The following is a 24,614-nucleotide window of genomic DNA, read 5'->3' as shown; positions in this document are numbered from 1 at the left end:
CTAAGCTTTGAACATGGATACTACGGGGAGAATGGCTCCCCAATTATAATAATATGTGAAATAAAATTTACATTTACATGATACAATTAGGCGGCTGAGGATACTCCTTAGGATAAGTATGGAACGAGTTCAATATGGATGGGCATTGTAAGCTAGTTTCTAAGTAAATTTATTTATATTGATTAGATGTTCATTCAATGATTATTTTGCATTATTTTGTTTTTTTGCAATGACCTGGTGGCTGCTTTTAGTAATAAGTATCATATGGTTACCCGCATAAAGGCAAAAAAGGAGGTACATTTTCCCGGAAGCAAAATTATTCTAGCGAACTCTTCCGTAAAAATATAAACATCATTTCCTAAAAAAAACTATTTTGAATTGTCAAGGCACTCTGAAAAAAATTGGAGGGACTCGTTTTTTCCAGGGATTATTTCCATTTTCAAAGCATTGCTATGCAAAAGTTAAATTATAACATTAAGGTGAGGAGCGGTTGGGGCGGGATCTCCTCTTATCTATATTTCCAAGAACAAGATATTAACAATGAACAGAAATTAAACCTAGAAAACAAGAAATGAAACAAGAAACAAGAGAAATGAAAACAAGAAATGAAAGTAAAGAGTGACATGAAAACTACCAAGAAACAGACATTATTCTGTATATGAGGAGACCACCCCTCATCCTCCAACTCTTTATGGTTAAGTTTGATTTTTTTTTTTTTCCACAAATGTATCAAGAACGAACGGTCGAATAGAAGAGCATAAAGTCATAAAGCGTCAGTTTTTCTTACATTTATTCGTTTACATTTTTCGATTTCTTCCCTTCTTAAGTTTAGCTTGTTAGTTTTTTTTTTTTTTTAATGAATTAAAATGAATTAGTTTGAATTCTTAAAATGCAAAAGATTATCTGAGCATTGACTTTGATTGTATTCAATATAATCATTGCATAAATGTAGTTCAATTTGAAAGCAAGATTTGAAACGGTTCTTGAGGATTTTAATTCAACAGTAATTTACAGTTAATATGATCAAACAAAATTTCCTGAGACAATGTTCAAATTGTTACATATGAATGAAAATGGAATGGGAGAATGATAAGAGACATCACTTAGTTTTCTTTATTTCTGACTCTTAAAACTCTTTTACTTGGGACTGTTATGTGAGTATTTGTTAGATGTAGTGTAAAGAAAATATCATTCTGAAAACCTGGATGCAAATAGCGTCTTTTTAATGAGTTCAAGATCCCTCTATACATTCCTTGAGAATTTAAACTAAAAATCGTAGCTGTTTTGTAGATATTTCAATAACACCTAATTGGCAACCTGCTAAAAGTTTCAACTGAGCGCCATTATCAGTTTCTGAGAAATTGCAGATACGTCTTTTTGACAACCGCCGGATAGTGTGTTTCGATTTTGTTTGTAATGCCCTGTAACATTTCCTGAAACTTTTTGAAATAAAATAAACTTTTGCGGAAGTGATGAGAAACTTTAGAGCCATGGCTTATTAAAGTAAAGCCAAAACAGATAGTCTCTGTGAGAGGCAAAGCTGGCATAATTTTTTCCGAATTCTATAAAAATGATGAATTTCAGTTGTTGATAGATAGTCTATCATCCATCCTAGGGCAGAACTAAGGTATATAGGCATAGATTACTGAAAGATTTTTTGGAGACTCAGAATAAAACATGCTCCCTTTTCCCACTAAAAAAACCTTATATGCGAAAAAGTGGAAACTTGAATAACTTGTAGGTATTGCCCTAGGTGCTATGGGGGGGGGACTATGTCATCCCTTGAAGCATAGTTATCCGACCTTTAGACTATTCTGAACAAAATGGTTAGCTCAAAATTTTGTTCGGATGCCTTTTAAAGGGAGGGCAGTTAAAGAGAGTACGCAAGGGGGAGGGATGGTTGTCCTCCAATTACTTTGGCTCTTACAAATGGGACTGGAATTTTCAATTTTTAATCTAATAAGCTCTCTCTGAAATTTCTATAGCCACCCCTTCTACATGAAGTGGCTCTGGGAAACAAAACATGAATTGAATAATACATTGATGCCTTATAGTTCTTTACTATAGGATAAAACCGCGCCTCTTTAACTCAACCATGTAAGGATCTTTACCTCACAGAGGTCGGAAGAGCATGACGGTCCCAAGTCCAAAAATGAGGAGGATCGGGTTGCAGGTTTATAACCCAAGCCCGGGACCTTGAGGGGTGAAGGGGAAGCAAACCTGCAACCCTCAGTCTACAACAGCCTCGGATACATTACCTCTCCGGATAACAACCCCTGCATACCCCTGAACCCAATTTTTGACTTCGAAACAAAATATAAAGATGCGCTTTTGGAAAGTGAGAACCATGAACCAGATATCCAAGAGAGAGCAAGTTATTAAAGAAGTAAGACAATACCTTACAGATATACTCATTCTCAGTACAGTAATGTGGACAGGGAAAGGATTAGAGAAGTTTGATGATAGATATACTATGGCATTTACCGGCCAATCTTCCGTCCACCGCGCTGGAGTAGGAATTCTGATATCACCGCTTCCACACTAAGCGGCGAAAAACTATAACCAAATTAGTGAAAGTATAATGAATATAAATGACCCATCATCGCCTGCTATGCTCCAACTTACGAAGTTGACGATGAAGAGAAGAATATTTTCTATATATATAAGAAGAAGAATATTTTCTATAAGAAGAAGACAAGGCAGGGAAAATAAGAGCTAGGAAAGACAAAAGAGCTGTCATTGAGGGAAAAGCAGCGCTTACAGAAGAAGCTGCTAAGAATGGAGATTCGAAAATAGTATATCGACTAACAAACGAAATAGTTGAAAAAAAAAAAAAAAAAAAAAACAGATAGACTATCCCTGCTGAAACATGAAAACGGGGGCAAAATCTTGGTAAAGCAGAAAGCTGATGAGAGATAGGCTTCACATTCTGAGAGTCTTAAATAGACCCATACCTGATGTGCCAGAAACAGTAACGGATGCGCCTTTCTTATAAATTGATGTAAGTACTAACATCCCTCCCCAGCACTCAAGAAGTGACGACAGATGTGAACAAGTCAAAGAACGGACGTGCATTTGGAGCCGATGGAATCACGACACAGATGCTGAAAACATCCCTTCGAGCCTAAATAACTGTTTGGACTGCTCTCCTAGTGGTCATCTGGAAATTCCCAAAAAATTAAACAAGTGACCCGTGACAGCTGAAGGGGCATCAACTTAACGTCTGTGCCAAGTAAAATACTAGCCACTGTCACATTACAGGGAAGAGCCTCAGGGAAGAGCAACATGATCTAAGTTGCTCTTAGACTAGTGATTGAAGAGTCCAGGGAATAGGACAAAAAATATACTCTTCATTGATTTCGAAAAGACATTCGATCATAAGTTGACTGACTTTCTGAAACGTAGGAGACGGCGGTACCTTGGTGACTTCCTTCGTATACCAGAGGATTGACTCCCATGTACAGTTACTGAGTGGTGCTCTGAAGAAAGTTGCAAAAGCGGTCGACCAAGACACACCTTACGACGGTAATATGAAAGGATCTAAGTAGAGAACAGTGGGAGGACGTCAGGGTTACAGCTCAGCTCCGTGATGTCCGGTGAGGTTTCATAGACAACCTATGCGCAATTCCTGGCTCTGGAAGATCTAACGTCTAAGGTAATATAGAGAACACTAGAGGGCTGCGTCTGAATAAAAGTCTTTTTTTTTTGTTTAATTCCAAGTAAAGGTCTAAGTTTACCTGGATCAGACCTTAAATCTCCTTGAAGTTGACAGGAACTATTGTTTTTAATTTTTCCAAGAGAAAGATTGAAAAGAAGCAGCCAATGTGTGACGTTGTTCCAAGAGAAACGAACAAAACCAATAAAAGAATATAAAAGGATTTAAGAAGAAATAAATAAAATAAAAAGAAGGGTTCGAAGAAGAGAACTATATATGGCGCACTGCTCAAACTAATTTTAGGATATGGACAAACTCAGATGATCAAGACGGAAAGTAATCGTTAGGTGTGGTTATTTTACCATTACTCCACGATATTTTCCTGTAATTCCAACTAGCTGTCAGCGTGCGCCAATGGGTGCCGGTACCATGGGTTGAGTTCCAAAGAATTAGATAACTTATTCATACTGTAAAATCAATCAACCCTACTAACTAAATTTAAGAGCTTCTACCCGAAATGTCCAGACAGTTATTAGTTTGAAGCTATTGAACAAGCAGTTACGTTTTAGCTAACGTAAGAAGTATGTAGGAGTTAACTTTGCACCAGAGTTTTTTTCTTGATATCTATTAGACTTCCCCACTAAAAATTGCAGCTATTATTTGCATACACCTTGATGAGATTCAAGGTCTATGCCAACTAGGAAACTCACCAAGTACGGCGTGTTATAGTATTGTCTATGACAGAGCCAGGGGCTGGGTTTCCAATACCATTCCTCGGATGGTCCAAAAAAATTCGAGTATTTATCCTCTTCTGGACAACAATACATGAAAAATTGGGCTTATAATTTGGCTTTACATTTGCGATAACTTCTCTTAGCTGGGGAAGCTCATAATCACGGGCAATTGGAAGCATTCCATCCCCGACGCCATCACGATAGAGGATTATGTTTTCGGGCAAATCACCGTTAGCCTAAAAAAACAAAAAAAAATAACAAACTGTTAAATTAAACAAAAAAAAACTTCCTCTTTTATTTTGATACCATTGATCTTACCTAAAAAAATCAATACATTTAACTGATGTCTGCAAAAGAAAAATATTCTGCTGAAGGATGACAGACCAAATATAGCTGCCCTATCTTCACAGCCACAAGCAAAGTGAGACGATAAAATGAGATTATGTGAAAACGGCTTTTTTATGTTGGATTATTCAACTAATAAAAATCTTTTTAAACTAAAGGAACACATAGTTGAACAGTCTGGCCTCACCAAGGTCAACGCTATGCAGGGTTTAGCCTGAGTGTTTAGGCCAAAAGTACTAAACAATTTTGTCTTTATTATTCTTGATTTCTCATACCTTACATGAAGAGAATGTGCCGCAACAAATTCACTATCAAGGAAATAACAGTCAATAAAAGAAATCTTGGGTAAATACTAAATCATTTAGAAAAATGTGTGGGAACACGTTAGGTACTTTACCTTAGATAATGAGCACGAAGCCAGTCAAAATTAGGGGATGGATGAAGCAAGTCACAAGATGTTAGTTGGGAGGATTAAAGCAAGACTGAACATTGGGAGGATCAAAGCAAGACTGACATTGGATGTAAGCAAGGAAAGAATTATGAGGTAAACAGAATCCCCTGGAAAGTTAAGCTTCATACCAATGAAGATATATAAGTGTAATTCAGTGTCAATAGCAGCGATCTGGTTTAGTTTTTTCGAAGATGAGGAGACCTATTCTTCTATTAAAATAAGTGAAATACAAAAAGGTAAACCGCATATCCATTGTGCTCATTTGTTAAAAATTCCCTCAAGACTTCGAGTCAAACTGTATTATTGATAATTTTAAAGTCGTGAAAAGAAAGAAAGAAGAAAGAAGAAACTAAATACCATTAAAATAGGTGACATATAGAAATTCAAAGTGTTTTTATAGGTTTTACACATTGCTATTAGGCTATGCCCATAAAATTTCAAACACTTCTGTTTTTTGCACTCAAGTAATGTCCTTACAGAGACATAGATATAACAGGCAAAGTTCAAGGTAATGGGCTTTTTTCTATCTTGGAAAGTAGGTTAGGTAAACAAAAACTTTCAATAAATAGGTCAAGGGCCTAAGTACACTCCAAGAAAACATTGTCGAACAGCTATCTCGGCACTTTCGTTATTTTACAAACTTGGAAGATTGCGCGGACTGCTAATGCCCTCATTTAGAATTTTCCGCTTTTTGCCTTCTTGGTAAATAGTAGCGTTAAGCGAACGAAACCTCCGGACTAAATTCAGAGCCTAAATCCTGCCCGGTGAGATGTTTTCAAATTTCCACCTCTTGTCTTTGTCTATTTCTAAGGTCTAAAATAGCGTACAGAGGACGTATCTATCCCTTTTGAAAAAATAATATTTTTCGTTAATTTTTGCCTTTGACTCTAAGTTTGAAAAACCCAATTCCAGTGATTTCACTAGTGCATGTTCGAAGGAGGAAATCATGAGGAAGAAACTTCAAAAGATATTCTACGTCGCAATTCAGGCTCTGGAAGCTTTCCTGAAATTTTCTTCAACCTAATTCAACTAATTTTTCAAGATAGCAAAAAACTTTTTATTAACGATTTTCTTGTAATAAGCCTCTTGTCTAAAATTTTCATTGTAAGATGATACTTATTTCCAAAGGGCTTTCATAAGCTCTAAGTTAGCGGAATCCTTTTATCAAGTCAAGTAAAAAAAAATAGATAGATGAATAAATAAAAACAATGAAAAAATTAAAAACTTTAAAACAAAATGCGTCAATGTACATTAATGTGTATAGGCTAAATGCTAAATCTACAAGATAAAGAGTTGAAACATAAAAACTACTAATTGCTTAATAGCATTATGGAGGCCAACTAATTACAAAGCAGTATTCCTCCTGTGCTGATGGATTTTGGAATCAAGGAACAGAATATACTGAATAGGAGCTAACACTTATCAGGTTTATCTGTCTTACTATTTGATAGCACAGAAACTTCAGGAAATTCCTGCGCCACGTCTACATATTTTTTAGAGTATACAAATATGTACTCTTAAATATATTATGTAACAGCCGACATTCAACCACACCCTTGAAAATTGATGTCAACAAAAACAAACAAGAGCTAAGAGCTCATATGGCACTTGTGACGAGGCGAGAAGAGCTAAGAGCCAAGAGATCATATGGTATGAGCTCTAACAAAATTCTATGAATCAATAGATTGATTTAAAAAGGAAAATAAGAGGCTTAATGCCGGTCAAGATTTAAAATAAGAGCTCTGAGTCACAAAGTCCTTCTAAATATCAAAATTCATTAAGATCCGATCACCCACTCGTAAGTTATAAATACCTGATTTTTTCTAATTTTTCCTCTCCCTTTTGCCCCCCAGATGGTCGAATCTGGGAAAACGACTTTATCAAGTCAAATTGTGCAGCTCCCTGACACGCCTACCAATTTTCATCGCCCTAGCACGTCCAGAAGCACCGAACTCGCCAAATCACTGATCCCCTCCCCCCAACTCCCCCAAAGAGAGGGAATCCAGTACGATTCTGTCAATCTCGTATCAAGGACATTTGTTTATTCTATCCACCAAGCTTCATCCCGATTCCTACACTCCAAGTGTTTTTCCAAGATTTCCCCCTCCAAATCCTCACAATGTCAAAAGATCTGGTCGGGATTTGAAATAAGAGCTCTGAGACATGAACTCCTTCTAAAAATCAAATTTCATTACGATCCGATCATCTATTCGTAAGATATAAATACTCCAATTTTCATGTTTTCCAAGAATTCCGGTTCCCCCCTCCAACTCCCCCGAATGTCACAGGATCTGGTCGGAATTTGAAATTAGAACTTTAAAGCACAAGATCCTTCTAAATATCAAATTTCATTAAGATCTGGACACCCTTTCGTAAGTTACAAATACCTCAATTTTCAAAATTACCCCCCCCCCCCAATTCCACCAAAGAGAGCAGATCCGGTCCAGTTATGTCAGTCACGTATCTTAGACAGGTTTCTATTCTTCCCATCCAGTTTCATCCTGATCTCACCGCTTTAAGTATTTTCTAAGATTTCCAGTCCCCCCAACTGCCCCCCCCCCCCCAATTACGCTTGATCCGGTTGAAATTTAAAATAAGATATCGGAGTTACGAGGTCCTTCTAAATATGAAGTTTCATGAAGATCCGATCACTCCTTCGTAAGTTAAAAATACGTCATTTTTCTTATTTTTCAGAATTACCCCCCCCCCCCCCGCAATTGAGCGGATCCGTTCCAATTATGTAAATCACGTATGCAAGACTTCTGCTTATTTTTCCAACCAAGTTTCATCCCAATCCCTCCAATCTAAGCGTTTCCCATCATTTTAGGTCTCCCCACCCCAAACTTCCCCCAATGTCGCCAGATCCGGTCAGGATTTAAAATAAGAGCTTTGAGACACGATATCCTTCTAAAAATCAAATTTCATGGAGATCCAATCACCCGTTCGTAAGTTAAAAATACCTCATTTTTTCTAATTTTTCAGAATTAACCCCCCCCCAACTACCCCAAAGAGAGCGGATCCGTTCTGGTTATGTCAATCATGTATCTAGGACTCGTGTTTTTTTTCCACCAAGTTTCATCCCGATCCCTCCACTCTAAGTGTTTTCCAATTTTTAGGTTTCTCCCTCCCAACTCCCCCCCCCCCCAATGTCACCAGATCCGGTCGGGTTTAAAATAAGAGCTCTGAGCCACGATATCCTTCTAAGTATCAAATTTCATTGAGATCCGATCACCCGTTCGTAAGTTAAAAATACCTCATTTTTTTTATTTTTTCAGAAATACCCCCCCCCCCCCCAACTACCCAAAAGAGAGCGGATCCGTTCCGTTTATGTAAATCATCTATCTAGGACTTGTGTTTATTTTTCCCACCATGTTTCATCCCGATCCCTCCACTCTAAGTGTTTTCCAAGTTTTAGGTTTCCCCCTCCCAACTCCCCGCCCCCATCACCAGATCCTATCGGGATTTAAAATAAGAGCTCTAAGACACGATATCCTTCTAAACATCAAATTTCATTGAGATCCGATCACCCGTTCGTAAGTTGAAAATACCTCATTTTTCTAATTTTTAAGAATTACCCCCCCCCCCAACTACCCCAAAGAGAGCAAATCAGTTCCGATTATGTCAATCATGTATCTGGGACTTGCGCTTATTTTTCCCATCAAGTTTCATCCCGATCCCTCTACTCTAAGTGTTTTCCAAGATTTTAGGTTTCCCCCCTCCAACTCCCCCCAATGTCATCAGACCCAGTCGGGAAAGAGCTCTGAGACACAATATCATTCCAAACATCAAATTTCATTAAGATCCAATCACCCGCTCATAAGTTAAAAATACTTCATTTTTTCTATTTTTTCCGAATTAACCGGTCCCTACTCCCCCCCCCCCAGATGGTCAAATCGGGAAAACGACTATTTCTAATTTAATCTGGTTCGGTCCCTGATACGCTTGCCAAATTTCACCGTCTTAGCTTACCTGGAAGTGCCTAAAGTAGCAAAACCGGGACTTTAGGTTTTTCCCCTCCAACTCCCCCCAATGTCATCAGATCCGGTCGGGATTTAAAATAAGAGCTCTGAGACACAATATCATTCCAAACATCAAATTTCATTAAGATCCATTCACCCGCTGATAAGTTAAAAATACTTCATTTTTTCTATTGTTTGCGAATTAACCGGGCCCTCACTCCCCCCCAGATGGTCAAATCGGGAAAACGACTATTTCTAATTTAATCTGGTCCGGTCCCTGATACGCTTGCCAAATTTCATCGTCCTAGCTTACCTGGAAGTGCCTAAAGTAGCAAAACCGGGACCGACAGACCGACCGACAGAATTGGCGACTGCTATATGTCACTTGGTTAATACCAAGTGCCATAAAAACCATTTACACAATAACTTATCTTTTTATTTGCTTCCAGTATTTCTGAACTTGTACACACATACATAAGAACGTCAGAAACACGAGATAAAATTCTAATTAATTACTGTATAGTTTAGATTGCAAGCTAGGATTCACTATATCCGAAAACAAGTACGATATCATAAGTTGTCGCTTAAAGGTAAAATAAATACTATGTTTAAAGCTGGAATCCACTATCCAAGGAAACAAGTACATTATCATAAGCTGTCGCTTAAAAGTATACTACATATTATATTTGGATCCAAAAGCTGGGACCCACTATCCAAGGAAACAAGAACATTATCATAATCTGTCACTTAAAAAGTATACTACACACTATGTTTGGACCTAATCTGGGATCCACTATCCAAGGAAACAAGTACATTATCATAAGCTGTCGCTTAAAAGTATACTACATATTATGTTTGGATCCAAAAGCTGGGACCCACTATCCAAGGAAACAAGAACAGTATGTTTGGACCTAACAGCTGGGATCCACTATCCAAGGAAACAAGCACAATATCATGAGCTGTCGCTTAAAAGTATACTACATACTATGTTTGGATCCACAAGCTGGGACCCCCTATCCAAGGAAACAAGAACATTATCATAAACTGTCACTTAAAAGTATACTACATACTATGTTTGGACCTAACAGCTGGGATCCACTATCCAAGGAAACAAGTAAAATATCATGAGTTGTCGCTTAAAAGTATACTATATACTATGTTTGGATCCACAAGCTGAAACCCATTATCCAAGGAAACAAGTACAATATCATGAGCAGTCACTTAAAGGTGTACTACATACTATGTTTGGATCCAAAAGCTGGGACCCACTATCCAAGGAAACAAGTACGATATCATGAGCTGCCGCTTAAAAGTATACTACACACTATATTTGGATCCAAAAGCTGGGATCCACTATCCAAAAAACAAGTACAGTATCATAAGCTGTCACTTGAAAGTATACTACATACTACGTTTGGAAAAACTTAAAACTCATTATTCAAATTACGTCTGAATGGGTCGTCATTATTTTTATTATTTTGTCTCCAGCAATGATTTAGTCTTTCAAAATTATTTTTATCCTCCATGTTGAAAAGATATAACTACTAAAAGCAACCGCAGCATAATGTGGAATTTAGCATATTTCCAACGAACTCTGCAAATGCCTGTAGTCTCAGAATCAAAGAGAAAAATACTGAAAGAAATAATTACATCAAAATAAGCTTTGATAGCCCCTTGAAATGCCAACTTTAATGCATCAGCCAGCTCTTGTCCAGCTTCTTGAAAAGCTGCTTTCGAAAACCAACGGGTAGCAAAATCGTTGATGCTGGCCACAAATCCCACCACTGAACGTCCTTTCCTTGTCGGATCATGGTATGTATCCATCCCTTAAGAATAAAAGGATATATTCTGACATGCTTTTCTTGTTGTACAGTTCTTAGCATTAGATAACAATAATATCAACCTATGATAACAGATATTTATCGATAGTAACGGGACTTCTATGACACAGAAGCAGTTTGAGTCGTACGCATCAAAGGAATCTACTTTTGATGCTGATTCTACACAGGTAACGTGTGTATAGCGTTACTTATCAAAAAATATTCGCGGAAGTACATTCCTGAGATTTTGGATAAAGGCGAAAATCGTAAAACAGTTCTGTCTTCACAAAAAATATACGGTGAAACTTAACATGTCTGAGAGCCATGAAGTAAAGGTTTCACCTCTGCATTTACAACAATATGGAATTTCCCAAAGACTGGAAGGAACAATACAGAACATTAAGGGGTACATGTAGTGTTGTAACTGGTAAAATTGGTTATGGTAAAACTGGGTATTTTACGGACCCCCATATACGTGTTTTACCGATATTTTACATATTTTACTGGTATCTTAAATATTTTACTGACACATTTTACGACGCCTTGCAATTTTCAGAGCGCAGAAGCGCGAAGAGTCTGACAGAAACGGGATTGAATATGATTTTGTTTTGTGTATAGCTATTCCCCGGTTTAAAAGGCCGTCTGTCTGACTTAGGTCTTTTATTAAGAGAACGATAAAGTGTGTTATATTACAGGTAATAGCAATTTTGAAAGGATGAAATATTAGCTGAAATAAAATTACATTAGTTCTGAGAACTGTTAAAAACAGAAAGGGCTACAAGCAGGATTGACAAATGACAAAAACGAAAATAAATAAATAAATGGCCGAGAAAAATGAGGATAATATCAGCCAGCGGAATAAAAAAAGAAGCAAAAATGATAGAGGCAGATATTTCTCAGGGACATCTGCCCAGTTGTCTTCAATGCTCAAAAAAGAAAGAAACCTAACCTACTGAATTAGCTCTAACTAGGCAGAAAAAGACTGAACCACTCAAATCGAAAAACCAAGCCAGAATAAACGAAAGACTATTTACCAATTGCATTGGGCAAGAAATCCCTGCTGGGTGATTAACTTAGCTTGTCTACTGACTTAATTTTTATTAAAAGTGTGGCGAGATAATCTTAAATTTAAACTGAAGAAAAATTTACTTGAATCCTTTAATCTTAAGTTATTGTAATTTGGGTGTATAACAATATCTCCAGTATCTCTATTTAAAGCAAGGTCTCTATTTATGAATCTTTTTTTAAGTTTCAATTGCCTTCCTAAAAGAACATGGGAATCCATTTGCTTCAAATATTGAAGTTGCCTCATCAACTACATGATCTATATTTTCAACAATGCAGGGAGCCAAAGCAGAATCAATATCCACATTTTCATTTTAAATTACACATCTCAGAGAAATCTTGTATTCATACCGTCTTTTGCCCAGTAGCCGGCGTTTACCCCGCCCGGGAATATTCTCCCTCCCTCGCGGAAAATTCCCCCCTATTCTAGCTCTAAGGGAGAGATGACGGGAGGGTGGAGGTACAAATTGATAAATAATCCTCAGGACCGTATCCGGAACTTTCGTTTGGGGGGAGGAGAGGGCTTTTGAACAGACACGGTCACCTGAATCAGAATCTAAGTCTGACGGAAAGGGGTTAAATTGTCAGGCAACTCCTGTTGAAGATAGTCTTAATGATTGTAAAAGTGACTCAATGTTCCGCTATTATGATCTAGTGTTTAGTTAATCAAAGTCATCAAAGTGTTACAAACCTCTTTTTTACTTGTATTTGGTACTTTTATAAATAAATGAAAAATAACATGTATATGATATGAGGAATGTGGCTGAATACGGCTATTTAAATGAGCAAGGCTGTTAGGGTAATATTTCTTAGGTTAAAACGCAGAAAAAAAATGACTAATATGGTTTTACTCCCAAATAATGGTAAATTTGATTTGTTTGTTTATTTTTACAAAATGGATGCCCGAAATCAGGCACTGTCCAGTTGTTGAGGTTTTACCCTAGGCAAAAGATTACAAAAGAGATAAACAAGACAATTAATTAAATTGATGAAACTCTAGATGAAGGGGCATTACCTTTTTTAAGCACAAAAAAATCAGAATCATTAAAAAATTTCGCTAAAACATGTAAATTATGCTTAAAAAGAAATACTCAACTGGCCTTGTACCTACAAGGCAACTCTAAAACACCAATTTTACCCTGTATTTCCTAGGGAGTATCTTATTTTACCAATTTTACCTTATTTTACTTATTGACTTCTTATTTCCCGGTAATTTTACAACAAGAGGCACAGGTATGATGATTATTGATTTTAAAGCTAAGTATCACAATTGATACTTGGCATTGGCATCCAAGGTTAATTTAAAGTGAGAATTTGGGATCATAATAGAACCGCCACAAAATTTCTTTGTCGTCACGGTTTATGTCGTTGAATATGATGTCATTGGTAACTATTAATACAAAAAGTATCACTGTTTGTGGTGTTTTTTTTTGTCATCGGACTAAGTCCCATTGTAGTTGGTTTTTCTGATGCGTCATTGATCTTTTCCTGTTGTAGAAAAAGTGTCTTTGTTATCCTGTCTTCGAACCAAGGGCCATTGTTTTCTCGGTCACTGCAATAAGTGTCATTGTATTTTTCTATCACTGGACTAAGCGGTGCCTCATCGTTTTTGTTTTGTTTTTATCATTGTAAAAAGTGTCACTGCTTTTCATTTTTGTAACCTCATGAAGTTTCGTTGTCGTTTCTTGTATTTTCTTTTTTTTGTCTTTTCGAAAAATGTCATCGCTTTTACACCATGGAATGAAGAATTGCCAACTTTTCGAACGATAGATATGATAGAAGCCATACAATAAACCACGTGGGACACTTGAAAATATTTTAGTTAAGGCACAAATTCGAAGACTGAAACAGCTCGAAAACCATGTACAAAAATGTAGAAACAAATATCGTTAAAATTCAAGAATTATGGGAAAAAGTTGCAGGAGGTTCTATTCGGGCGAGGGAACAATTGCTCTAGTAGATTATACAAGATATCTTTTTTGAAATTCCATTAGACAATAAGAAAAAACGAAAATACCACAGACCCTTACATTAAAAAAAAAAAAAAAAAAAAAAAAAAAAAAAAAAAAAAAAAAAAAAAAAACTTTTTGGTATCTTCTGTTTAAAAATCGAAACAATCCTTGCCTCCTCTTCCCACATATTTTTGTGAATTGGCACCAACGGCCTTTTGTTTTTTACATCATCTATTTCGTTTCGACGTTTTCTGTGTAATTTATTTTCTGGCCATCACAACAAGAGTCACTGTAATGAGTGTCACTTCTTATCCTTCTTTTTGTCATCGGGACAAAGTGTCACCGTCTTTTTCTGTCATCGGACAAAGTGTCATTATTTTAATAACAGTTAAAACTCTTTTTTCAATTCGGTGCCTTGGACCACCCACATGGTTTTATGGCTAAGCTGTAACTGTCAACTGGAAGGATATTAGTCCAGTCATATTAGTGGTCTGACCTGAAAATTTAATATAGTCAGCTATAAACTCGAAAAAGCTTTATTATGGCACCCACAACTTGTCTCCGACCCTACCTATCATAGGATTACCGCGACTTAAGACTTTAAAGGTAAAAAAAAATCGATGTTTTGCAAGTTTTTTTTAATATCTCGGGTCCGGTGGGCTTTATACTATTTTGTATTTATTAAAAATATTACAGAGGATTAAATTTTTTACATTTTTGTTTAAATGTTTTTTGACATTCAACTGTTTTTTAGATGGAGGGTAGTGACTGCGCCGTGTTTATCTGTATAGAACATTATTTAAGATCCACCGGTAATACCGATTAGAAACATGCTGCATGAAGTACAAAAATTTATAAATATTTTTATTATGACTAATTCTTTTTTTTTTTAATTGTTACATTACATTTTATAATTTTTGCTTTAATTGCAATACTTTGGTTGTGTTTAAATAGTATTCTAATTTATACTGAAGATAATCAAGAAAAATATTCTTCATTCCAATCCGTAAACTTTTAAATTCTTTCATAACGTTAAAATTTATTCCTGGGAATCATACGGACCCCTATTATATATTAAGGCTATTCATCTATTTATCATGGTTGCAGCTGGAACCACGTCCCATAGTAACCAAAGAGTAAACAACACGTTTTAGTCGGCACACGGGTAGCTTCTCTATTATTAATCTACGAATGAAAATTTTTCCGGACATATCCTCCCCATTACCTAAAACTACTTTTCTACTCTTCAAACTATCTACAGCATTAATAAGTCTATATCATCTAGAGTATAAAAAATATCATCAAGCTAAGCAATTTGCTCTCTTTTAACCCTTTAGTACTCATTAATTTACTCTAGTAAGTGTTTGATTCAGCCAATAAGTCTTATCCTTATGTGGTATACCCGATAAGTAGGTTAAAGTGATTTATGATCTATGTACGAGAATTTACTCTGACCAGAAGGATGGGATGCTTAGACAGGGAGTAGGGCTATGATAAAAAGGCAAGCTGCTAAGCTCAGAGTTAATTTATTGAACAATAAATTGACAAAGAGTAACCAAAACAAGAACATCCCCCCTCCTCTCCCCTAAGAGGCTCCGTGTCTAGGAAAACGGAGAAAGAAAATTATAAAATAAATCGTAAAACAATTTGTGGCCAATCTTTCACTAATAAAATTAGGTTCAGAAAATACTAATTGGTGCTTACGTTGGAAAAATATTAGTCGTAGTAGTATATTAAAGTCATAGCCAGGGGACTGTAAGTCTCCTGTAGAAGGTTGCCGCTCATGGCAATTTTAATAATGTACTTTTTGTTTCGATCCGGCTTAATTTTACAGGGAGTTTTAGGCTATTTTTTGCAATCCCCACAAATTTGCTTTCAAAATAACATTTTACAATTAAAACTAATCAAGATATTAGTTACCATTCCTGAATCAGCTACAAATGGCTATTTTTTTTCTCACTAACCGGTTTTTGTTGAACATATCTGTTTCATTTTTGGGTACTATGGAACGTGGTTCATTCTTTACTAGGTTGTAGCTATCAGTGCAGCCACTGACAGAAATGCACAGAAAAAGATAAACAGATCAACAAACACAAACGAAGACAAACAAATGAAGAAAAGTCCGAAAAGAGAGAAACTAAACCAAATCTATAACTGAGAATCTTTAGTTTTGAGGCGGCTGGTAATTCCGAATTGTTTCCTTCTCCTTCGTTACATCCTTGTTGCAAGGTATCTTTCCTGATATTATCGAAGACTAGTTCTGTAACTCGCAATTTTTCTACAGATAGCAACAATGCCATATACTCTTGACCTTTTACAAATTCTTTTTTTTTTACCTAGATAGAAAATCACTTGATTAAATGTACCTCCTTGTATTTTACGCATAGGACATGCCCAACTGAGAATCAATGCAAGTTGTCTTCTCTCAATGGTTCCATAGTTTCTTTTTGTAGCAAATAGAACATACTACGGTTTTACTATGAATTCCATCCTTTCTAAAATCAAAGTAAACACTCGTCACATCATCATCATACATTTGTGCTCTAATAAAAATACTTGGGTAGCATTGCTGCTCTAAGAACAATACCTGAGTGGCATTGCTGCTAATTTTTGGCTGACCTCAAAAATGCAGAGGAAAAACAGTACCGTACTGCCTTTAAAGCCACAATGATCAAAGATATAACATTGCATAATATTGATATAATATATAAAGACATATATATTGTATGAAAAGCTTTTATTCACTAAAATTATGCCTTTGAATTCTCGTTTCAGCAAAGCATAATTTTTTATTTTTTACACTTTGTGCTTCGACTTTCTTCAGTGGAACGCACTATGACATGCCACTGTTTCCTTGAAAACAGGAATATGTTATTATTAGTTAATCGCGGCCTCAAGACTGATATCTTAGTATAGAAGGCTGATCTTAATTGTCATGTTCTTGGTGATGCTGAATTCGGTGGTATACACTTGACAAAGATTGTACTCTTTTTGAGATGTTTTCTCTTTTTTTTTCTAGATTTTGTAAATTTTCAAAGCCCGGGAGCTTTTGATAGGTGACGTAAATGCTGCATAAAATAACTAGCTAAAAATCGAGATCTTATTTTTGGATCTTAATTTCTTTCAAATTACCGCTATTCTATCAAAAGCTCAATTACCCGTCAGAATATTTGATAGGCAGAGGCGTAATAGCTATATTATGTGTTAACCCGTACAAACTACCTCTGGTGAAAAATGAAAGATCCCGTTTCAACCTCCGGTATATGATCCCATCAATACACAACAAAAATCATTAAATAAATTTGTTGAGTTACCAAAAGGATCTTTCAAGAGACGATTTAAAAGTTATATAATGGAATCTCCTTGCAAGAACGGTTGGTACAATTTTGTTATTCTATATTTTATTTTGGCCCAACTCCGCTTACTCCACCTCAAATACTCTGATTAAACATACTGTTTTTTTGTTGTTCCACACCAGTGTGTGGAAAACACGTACCACTTTCTTCTACTAATATACACAGAAAATATATAAAAACTTCCCGTTTTTGTATAAAAAAAAAACAAAAAAAAAAGAAAAAAAAACCTTTTCGTAGTTTGAGCTTAATATCTCTCCTATACCTTATTATATAGCTGATGATATAATGCCTTGCTTAACATAAAACACGCACCACTTTCTTCTACTAATATACACAGAAAATATATAAAAACTTCCCGTTTTTGTATAAAAAAAAAACAAAAAAAAAAGAAAAAAAAAACAAAAAAACAAGATGATGGCTCTGAACTTCCTGTTGAAGGTTGTAGATCAGAAAACTATTGGCTATATTCATTGCCAAATACTATTTTCATTGTATATTAGTGATTTTGAAGAATATTTGATTGGCAGAGGCGCCCCAAAAATTAAGCTTTCAAGTGCAAGCGTTATGGCATTACTTTTTGCGGATGACATAGCACTAGTAACGGAAAGTAAAGAACATTTGCAACAACTGCTAGATCTAGCATCTTCTTATTTTAGGAATAAGAAACTAGTATTAAACATAAAGAAGTCGGTGGTAATGGTTTTAAGGAAAAGTGGAGAACAGATAGATTCGCAGTGTCGCAGTTTATGTATGAAGGTGGGACACTAGACTACGTAGATGAATTTCAGTACTTAGGTTGTGGGCTTTCGTCAGATGGGAAATGGAAGAAACATCTCAAGATAGTAGAAAGTATGGGAAATAGACTACTGGGATTATTAAGTAAAATTAGTATAAGGGAAATTAGGGATGAAGGACTGCTAAAGTATGTTTTTAATGCTAAGGTTAGATCGGCTTTGTATTACGTGACGGAGCTTTGGGGGTTTAATAAGGGGTTGAATTTAGAGAGAATGCAGTTGAGGTTTTTTAAGCGTATGTTAGGCCTTGATAATAAATTTAATGGGTTAGTACTAAGAGGGGATATAGGAATAAAGTGTATGAGACAGAGTAGGTTAATTAGTATGGTTAAATATTAGGAAAGGGTGTCATCAATAGAAGATAATAGGCTAGTTAAACAAGCATTTTTAATGATGCTTCAAGATAGGAGGAAGGATTCGTGGCCAAATCAGGTGAAGAATATATTAGACCGTGCAGGGCTTGGTAATTGCTGGAATGAGGGAAAGAGGATAGGAGAGATGGTAGGGACTGTATCTAGGTCAGTTGCTACTAGGCTAGAATCGCAGGAAGTTCAGGTTTGGCAAGCTGAGAAGGCCACCTCGCCGTCCCTTGGGATATATGCGGAGGTCAAGGAGAACTGGGGCAAAGAAATTTACCTAAAAATGGGATTGGCTCCGGATGATTTGAAATGGGTAATGTATGTAAGGGGAAATTTTATGCCTCTTGGAGAACGTAGGAAATATTTAGGGAGAAATAGATTGAGGGATGGTCCTTACAGTTGCCCTATGTTTGGAGAGATGGAATAGTCTTTGCAACATTTTTTAGGGGATTGTAGGGAGTTGCGCTTGGAAATATTTGGTATGGAGGTTGGGGGAGACATTGGATTTCGGAAATTTTGAGAAGTAGGTGTTACTTAACTACAAATAATATTGAAAAGTTCGTCCGGGTAGGTATGAGGTATCGTGATGTTTTCTTAAATAATTAGTTTAATGTCTTTTCAGTCTATGTTTGTTGCTGTATTTTTTTTTCACTTGTTTTGTGTATGTCACCATGGCCCAATTGGGCTTTTCGTGTGAATAAATCTATCTATCTATCTGTCTATTTATCTATCTATCTGTGTCTACTAAAATTATCGCGTGTCTACTAAAATGGCGCGTGTCTACTAAAATTATCTGAATAGTAAATCCTCCAGATACTCACCAATGAACATGATCTTCTTTAGTGGGATTCCAACACCCCAAAGTTCTCCTCCTAGCTTGCAGTTGATTTGCAACGCAATTTTTTGGGTGACTGACCTCAACTTGTCCGGCTTGCTGATTGTCTTGTCATTGATACATTGAGAGGCAATAGGTTGTTCTGCACAACAAAGCTTCTTAACGGCTGAATATCGGTCCTCTCTCATCGTAGGAAAAATGCATACGACCAGCTGGAGCTCTGGTTTAATAAGACGTTTCAATGTGTTAATGTACTCTGAAGTGTTATCACTTCTTAAACCTTCAATTCTAGGCCTTGAAATTTTCATGCCCAGTTCCATTCCACATTTCGAAAGAGTTTCAATAAAATTATTTACATTTCCCTTATTTCTTTCACAGAAAACCACAGCCCAGTTCAAAAGATCAACTGAACAGAGCATCTTGGCCCTGGTCAAATCTCTGGAGAAGTCAGCCTTATCTCCAGTTGTAACCGATCTTCCAGCTCCAACCAAAATTTTTTCTGGCCCAAAGTTTCGGCCTTCCATTCGTAATGGTGCTGTGTCCAGCCTTAACCCCCAGTCTTCTAATATTTTTTTTGCATTTTGACAGTTATTTATTCGCTGGATGAAGCCATCCAATCGACCAATACGATCAACTGGTTTAACCCTTGTGAACCCAGATATGTCTTTCATAATACGGAAGTCGTTTTTCATTGCATCCGTAATTCCAGTTAGGGAGCAAACTTCGGGAACAAGGATAATAGTTTCAGTTATATTTTCTTGTCCCCTTTTCTTCTTTTTTGGCCGGTGAACCAAAAGGGGTTGCTTCTCATCAACTATTCGGACTTGGTACTGGTCTCGTAAATGCTGTTTATAAGAGCAAGAACTACCATCCCTCTTTTGAAAGGTGTCGTTCGGATTCAACTATAAATAAAAAAATAAAAAAAAAGTCATATATGTTTCATTGGGAAAAAAAATTCTGAGAAGTAAAGAAAACTGAGATAGGATAAAGAAAATTGATATATAAATATTTATATATATATATATATATATATATATATATATATATATATATATATATATATATATATATATATATATATATATATATATATTTGTACATTTATGTTGCTGCTGTAGGTTATATTTGCTTTGGATTGGTTTATTTTTGTTTTTATTTTGTCAGTGCTCCAGGCTTTTATGGCACTTGGTATTAACCAAGTGACATAATAGCAATTGAAAATTCTGTCGGTCTGTCTGTCTGTCTGTTGGTCCCGGTTTTGCTACTTTAGGCACTTCCAGGTAAGCTAGGACGATGAAATTTGACAGGCGTATCAGGGACCGGACCAGATTAAATTAAAAAATAGTCATTTTCACGATTTGACCATCTGGGGGAGAGTGGGGGGCCGGTTAATTCGGAAAAAATAGAAAAAATGAAGTATTTTTAACTTACGAGCGGTTGATTGGATCTTAATGAAATTTGATGTTTGGAAGGATATCGTGTCTCAGAGCTCTTATTTTAAATCCCGACCATATCTGGTTACATTGGGGGGGAGTTGGGAGGGGAAAACCTAAAATATTGGAAAACACTTAGAGTCGAGGGATCAGAATGAAACCTGGTGGAGAAAATAAGCACAAGTCCTAGATACATGATTGACATAACCGAAACGGATCCGCTCTCTTTGGGGTAGTTGGAGGGGGGGGATAATTCTGAAAAATTACAAAAATGAGGTATTTTTAACTTACGAACGAGTGATCAATCTCAATGGAATTGGATATTTAGAAGGATATAGTGTCTCAAAGCTCTTATTTTAAATCCCGACCGGATCTGGTGACATTGGGGGGGGGGGGACCTAAAGTCATGGAAAACGCTTAGAGTGGAGGGGTCGGGATGAAACTTGGTAAGAAAAATAAGCCGAAGTCTTAGATACATGATTGACATAATTGGAACGGATCCGCTCTATTTGTGGGAATTGGGGGGGGGGGTAATTCAGAAAAATAAGGGATTTGTAACTTACGAACGGGAGATCAGATCTTAATGAAATTTGATATTTAGAAGGATCTTGTGCTTTAAAGCTCTTATTTTATATTCCGACCCGATCCTGTGACATTGGGGGGAGTTGGAGGGGGGAACTGGAATTATTGGAAAATGTGAAAATTGGGGTATTTTTATCTTACCAATAGGTAATCGGACCTGAATGAAACTTGATATATAGAAGGGTCTTATGGCTCAGATGCTCCATTGTCGACTCGAATTGGATCAGAGGACATAGGAGGTTGGAGGAGGGAAACAGAAATCTTTGAAAACACTTGGAGTGGAAAGATAGGGATGAAAATTGATGGGAAGAATAAGCACAAGTTCTAGATACATGATTGACATAATTGGAACGGATCAGTTCTCTTTGGAGGAGCAGGGGGGGTGCTAATTTGGAAAATTTAGAAAAATTGAGGTATTTTTAACTTAAGAAGGGGTGACCGGATCTTAATGGAATTTGATATTTCGAAGGAATTTATGTCTCAGATCTCTTATTTCAAATCCCGACCAGATCTGTTGGCAATGGGGGAAGTTGGAGGGGTAAATCGGAAATCTTGGAAAACGCTTAGAGTGGAAGAATCGGGATAAAGCTTGGTGGATAGAATAAGCAAATGTCGTAGATATGTGATTGACATAACCGTACTGGATTCACTCTCTTTGGGGGAGTTGGGGGGAGGGTTCAGTTCTTTGACAAGTTAGGTGCTTCTGGACGTGCTAGGACGATGAAAATTGGTAGGCATGTCGGGGAGCTGCACAAATTGACTTGATAAAGTCGTTTTCCCAGATTCGACCATCTGGGGGGCTAAAGGGAGAGGAAAAATTAGAAAAAATGAGGTATTTATAACTTACGAATGGGTGATCGGATCTTATGAATTTTGATATTTAGAAGGACATCGTTACTCAGAGCTCTTATTTTAAATCACGACCAGCATAAAGCCTCTGATTTCCTTTTAAATCAATCTATTGATTCTTAGAATTTTGCTAGAGCTCATGCCATATGAGCTCTTGGCTCTTAGCTCTTAGCTCTTCTGGCCTCGTTACAAGTGCCATATGAGCTCTTAGCTCTTGTTTTTTTTTCTTCTCTTGGTTTTTATTTTCGTAGTGTAACATTGTAAGTGCTAAAGTATGTAATACTGTCAGTGCTTAAGTATGCCACCTGGCATGTGCACTGGTTTGTCATATCTATTCATGTAACTGTTGCAAATAAAAAATTATCTATCTATCTATCTATGGAAAACAGACCTTATTTTAATTATATAATCAGGCTGCGATCCACTAGAATACCTTGACGATGTTTGCCTCTATTATCAACTATAGCTTTACTTAATAGTTTCGTATTATATTTTCTACGAATATTATGTCTGCTAATCATTTACAATAATTAGCAGATATAAGAATATCAATATAAGAATTCTACGTAAAATACAAAAAATGACACACAAAAATATTTTTTTTCTTTTAGGATTTCCCCCTCCCGATTATTCACAATACATTCAATATGCACTAGTATTATTAACTTAAGAATGAGTTTATCAATTGAATAACGAGAAAAAAATTTGTATTTCTTAAGAATTGTAACGTGTTTTTCTTCACAGTTTTGTGGGGACACGTATCCTCGGGCACCTCTCGCCAGAATATGCTGCCGAGGAATCACAAGAACAGCAAGAAAACAGGCTTGCGGCTAAAGAACGCAAAACCGCGCAGTTAGATGAAAATCAACCTGGACAGCGAGAGTCAAAACATATCAAAACTGAAAATGATAGCGATGATGATTGGGTTTGGGATTTTGACTTGGATAAGGTCATCAATGCCTACCAGATTTTAGCTAAAAAAAAAACAAAGGTTCGGCGATATGTATTTCATAGTGACGCTGAAAAATAAAGAAGAAAAAGAAAACTGAAAAAATAAAAAGGGAAAAAACTAAAAAAAAACTAAAAAGAAAAAACACTCAAAGAGAAATTACAGACCGGGACACAAATGACGACCGGGACAGAGGGAATATAAATGACGACCGGGACACTCAAAGAGAATTTACAGACTGGGATACCGGGACACAAATGACGACCGGGACACAGGGAATATAAATGACGACCATGACACAGGTATTTAAGAATATCGTTCAAAGACAAATTTTTAATTGTAAGAAGATCGTTGAAAGAGAAATTTCTAATTGTAAAATGACTGAAGAACCTACAATGGCAACACCCGAGGAAGCTGCTCAAAACGAATGTATTCAAGCCGAAGTAGCTGAGTTGGTAAAGCGTTATGTTTCAGGTTCTAGGTCCGAGAGGCTCCAGGTTTGAACCTTGGCTTTAGCATTAATACAAAAGAAGAAAAAAACTAAAAAAGGTAAAAACTACAAAAAAAAAAACTAAAAAGAAAATACTAAAAAAAACTAAAAAAGCTAAAAAAACTAAAAAAAACAAAAAAAGGTAAAAAACTAGAAACTAAAAAAGAAAAAAAACAAAAAAAAGAAAAAAAAAGGTAAAAACTACAAAAAAACTAAAAAGAAAAAAAAACTAAAAACTAATAAAAAAAAACTAAAAACTGAAAAAGAAAAAAAAACTAAAAAAAGGAAAAAAAACTGAAAAATAAAGGAGAAAAAGGAAACTAAAAGCCGGGAGGCACAGGGAACATAATTGACGACCGGGACACTCAAAGAGAAATTACAGACTGGGACACTGGGACACAAATAACGACCGGGAGATATAAATGACGACCGGGACACATAAAGATAAATTACAGATCGGGACACTGGGACACAGGGAATATAAATGGCGAACGGAACGCTCAAAGAGAAATTACAGATTGGGACACTGGGACACAAATGACGACCGGGATACTGGGAACATAAATGACGACGGGGACACTGGGAATGTTCGATTAGCAATCACCATCAACAAAGCTCAAGGGCAATCATTAGAATAATGAGGTATAGATCTGAATACGGATTGTTTTTCCCATGGACAATTTTATGTTGCATGTTCAAGAGTCGGCAAACCTGACAATCTATTTATATGCACAGACAATAGGACATCGAAGAATGTTGTATACTCGCAAGTTTTACGTAGTTAAAAACATATATATATTTATACCGAAAAGAGAAATCTTTTCTCTTTTATCTATATTCACAGGTGGGACACAGGGACACAACTACAATGGAGCGTAACTAATATGGCGCGTAACGACTTACGCGCACGTGGGAGCATGGGGGGGCGCGAAGCGCCACCCCAACAGCTTGTATATTTATATATATGTATATATATATATATATAT

At 36.3% G+C, this 24,614-nt stretch overlaps 1 protein-coding gene across 2 annotated transcripts in view; it reads right to left on the bottom strand.

The window, feature by feature from the left end:
* LOC136043066 (piwi-like protein 1) overlaps positions 1 to 24,614 on the bottom strand; it is a 51,939-nt gene that overhangs the window by 2,177 nt on the left and 25,148 nt on the right. For both annotated transcript variants that reach the window (XM_065727981.1, XM_065727982.1), the window contains exons 6-8: positions 19,312 to 20,227; positions 10,795 to 10,970; positions 4,366 to 4,625 (exon numbers count right to left, since the gene is read on the bottom strand). In XM_065727981.1, coding sequence (XP_065584053.1) covers positions 4,366 to 4,625; positions 10,795 to 10,970; positions 19,312 to 20,227 — 1,352 coding nt within the window. The remainder of the gene's footprint in view (positions 1 to 4,365; positions 4,626 to 10,794; positions 10,971 to 19,311; positions 20,228 to 24,614) is intronic.

The sequence above is a fragment of the Artemia franciscana genome, unplaced genomic scaffold (genome assembly GCF_032884065.1).
Source record: "Artemia franciscana unplaced genomic scaffold, ASM3288406v1 Scaffold_289, whole genome shotgun sequence".
NCBI classification, from domain to species: domain Eukaryota; kingdom Metazoa; phylum Arthropoda; class Branchiopoda; order Anostraca; family Artemiidae; genus Artemia; species Artemia franciscana.
This window is presented reverse-complemented; position numbering and strand designations above follow the sequence as displayed.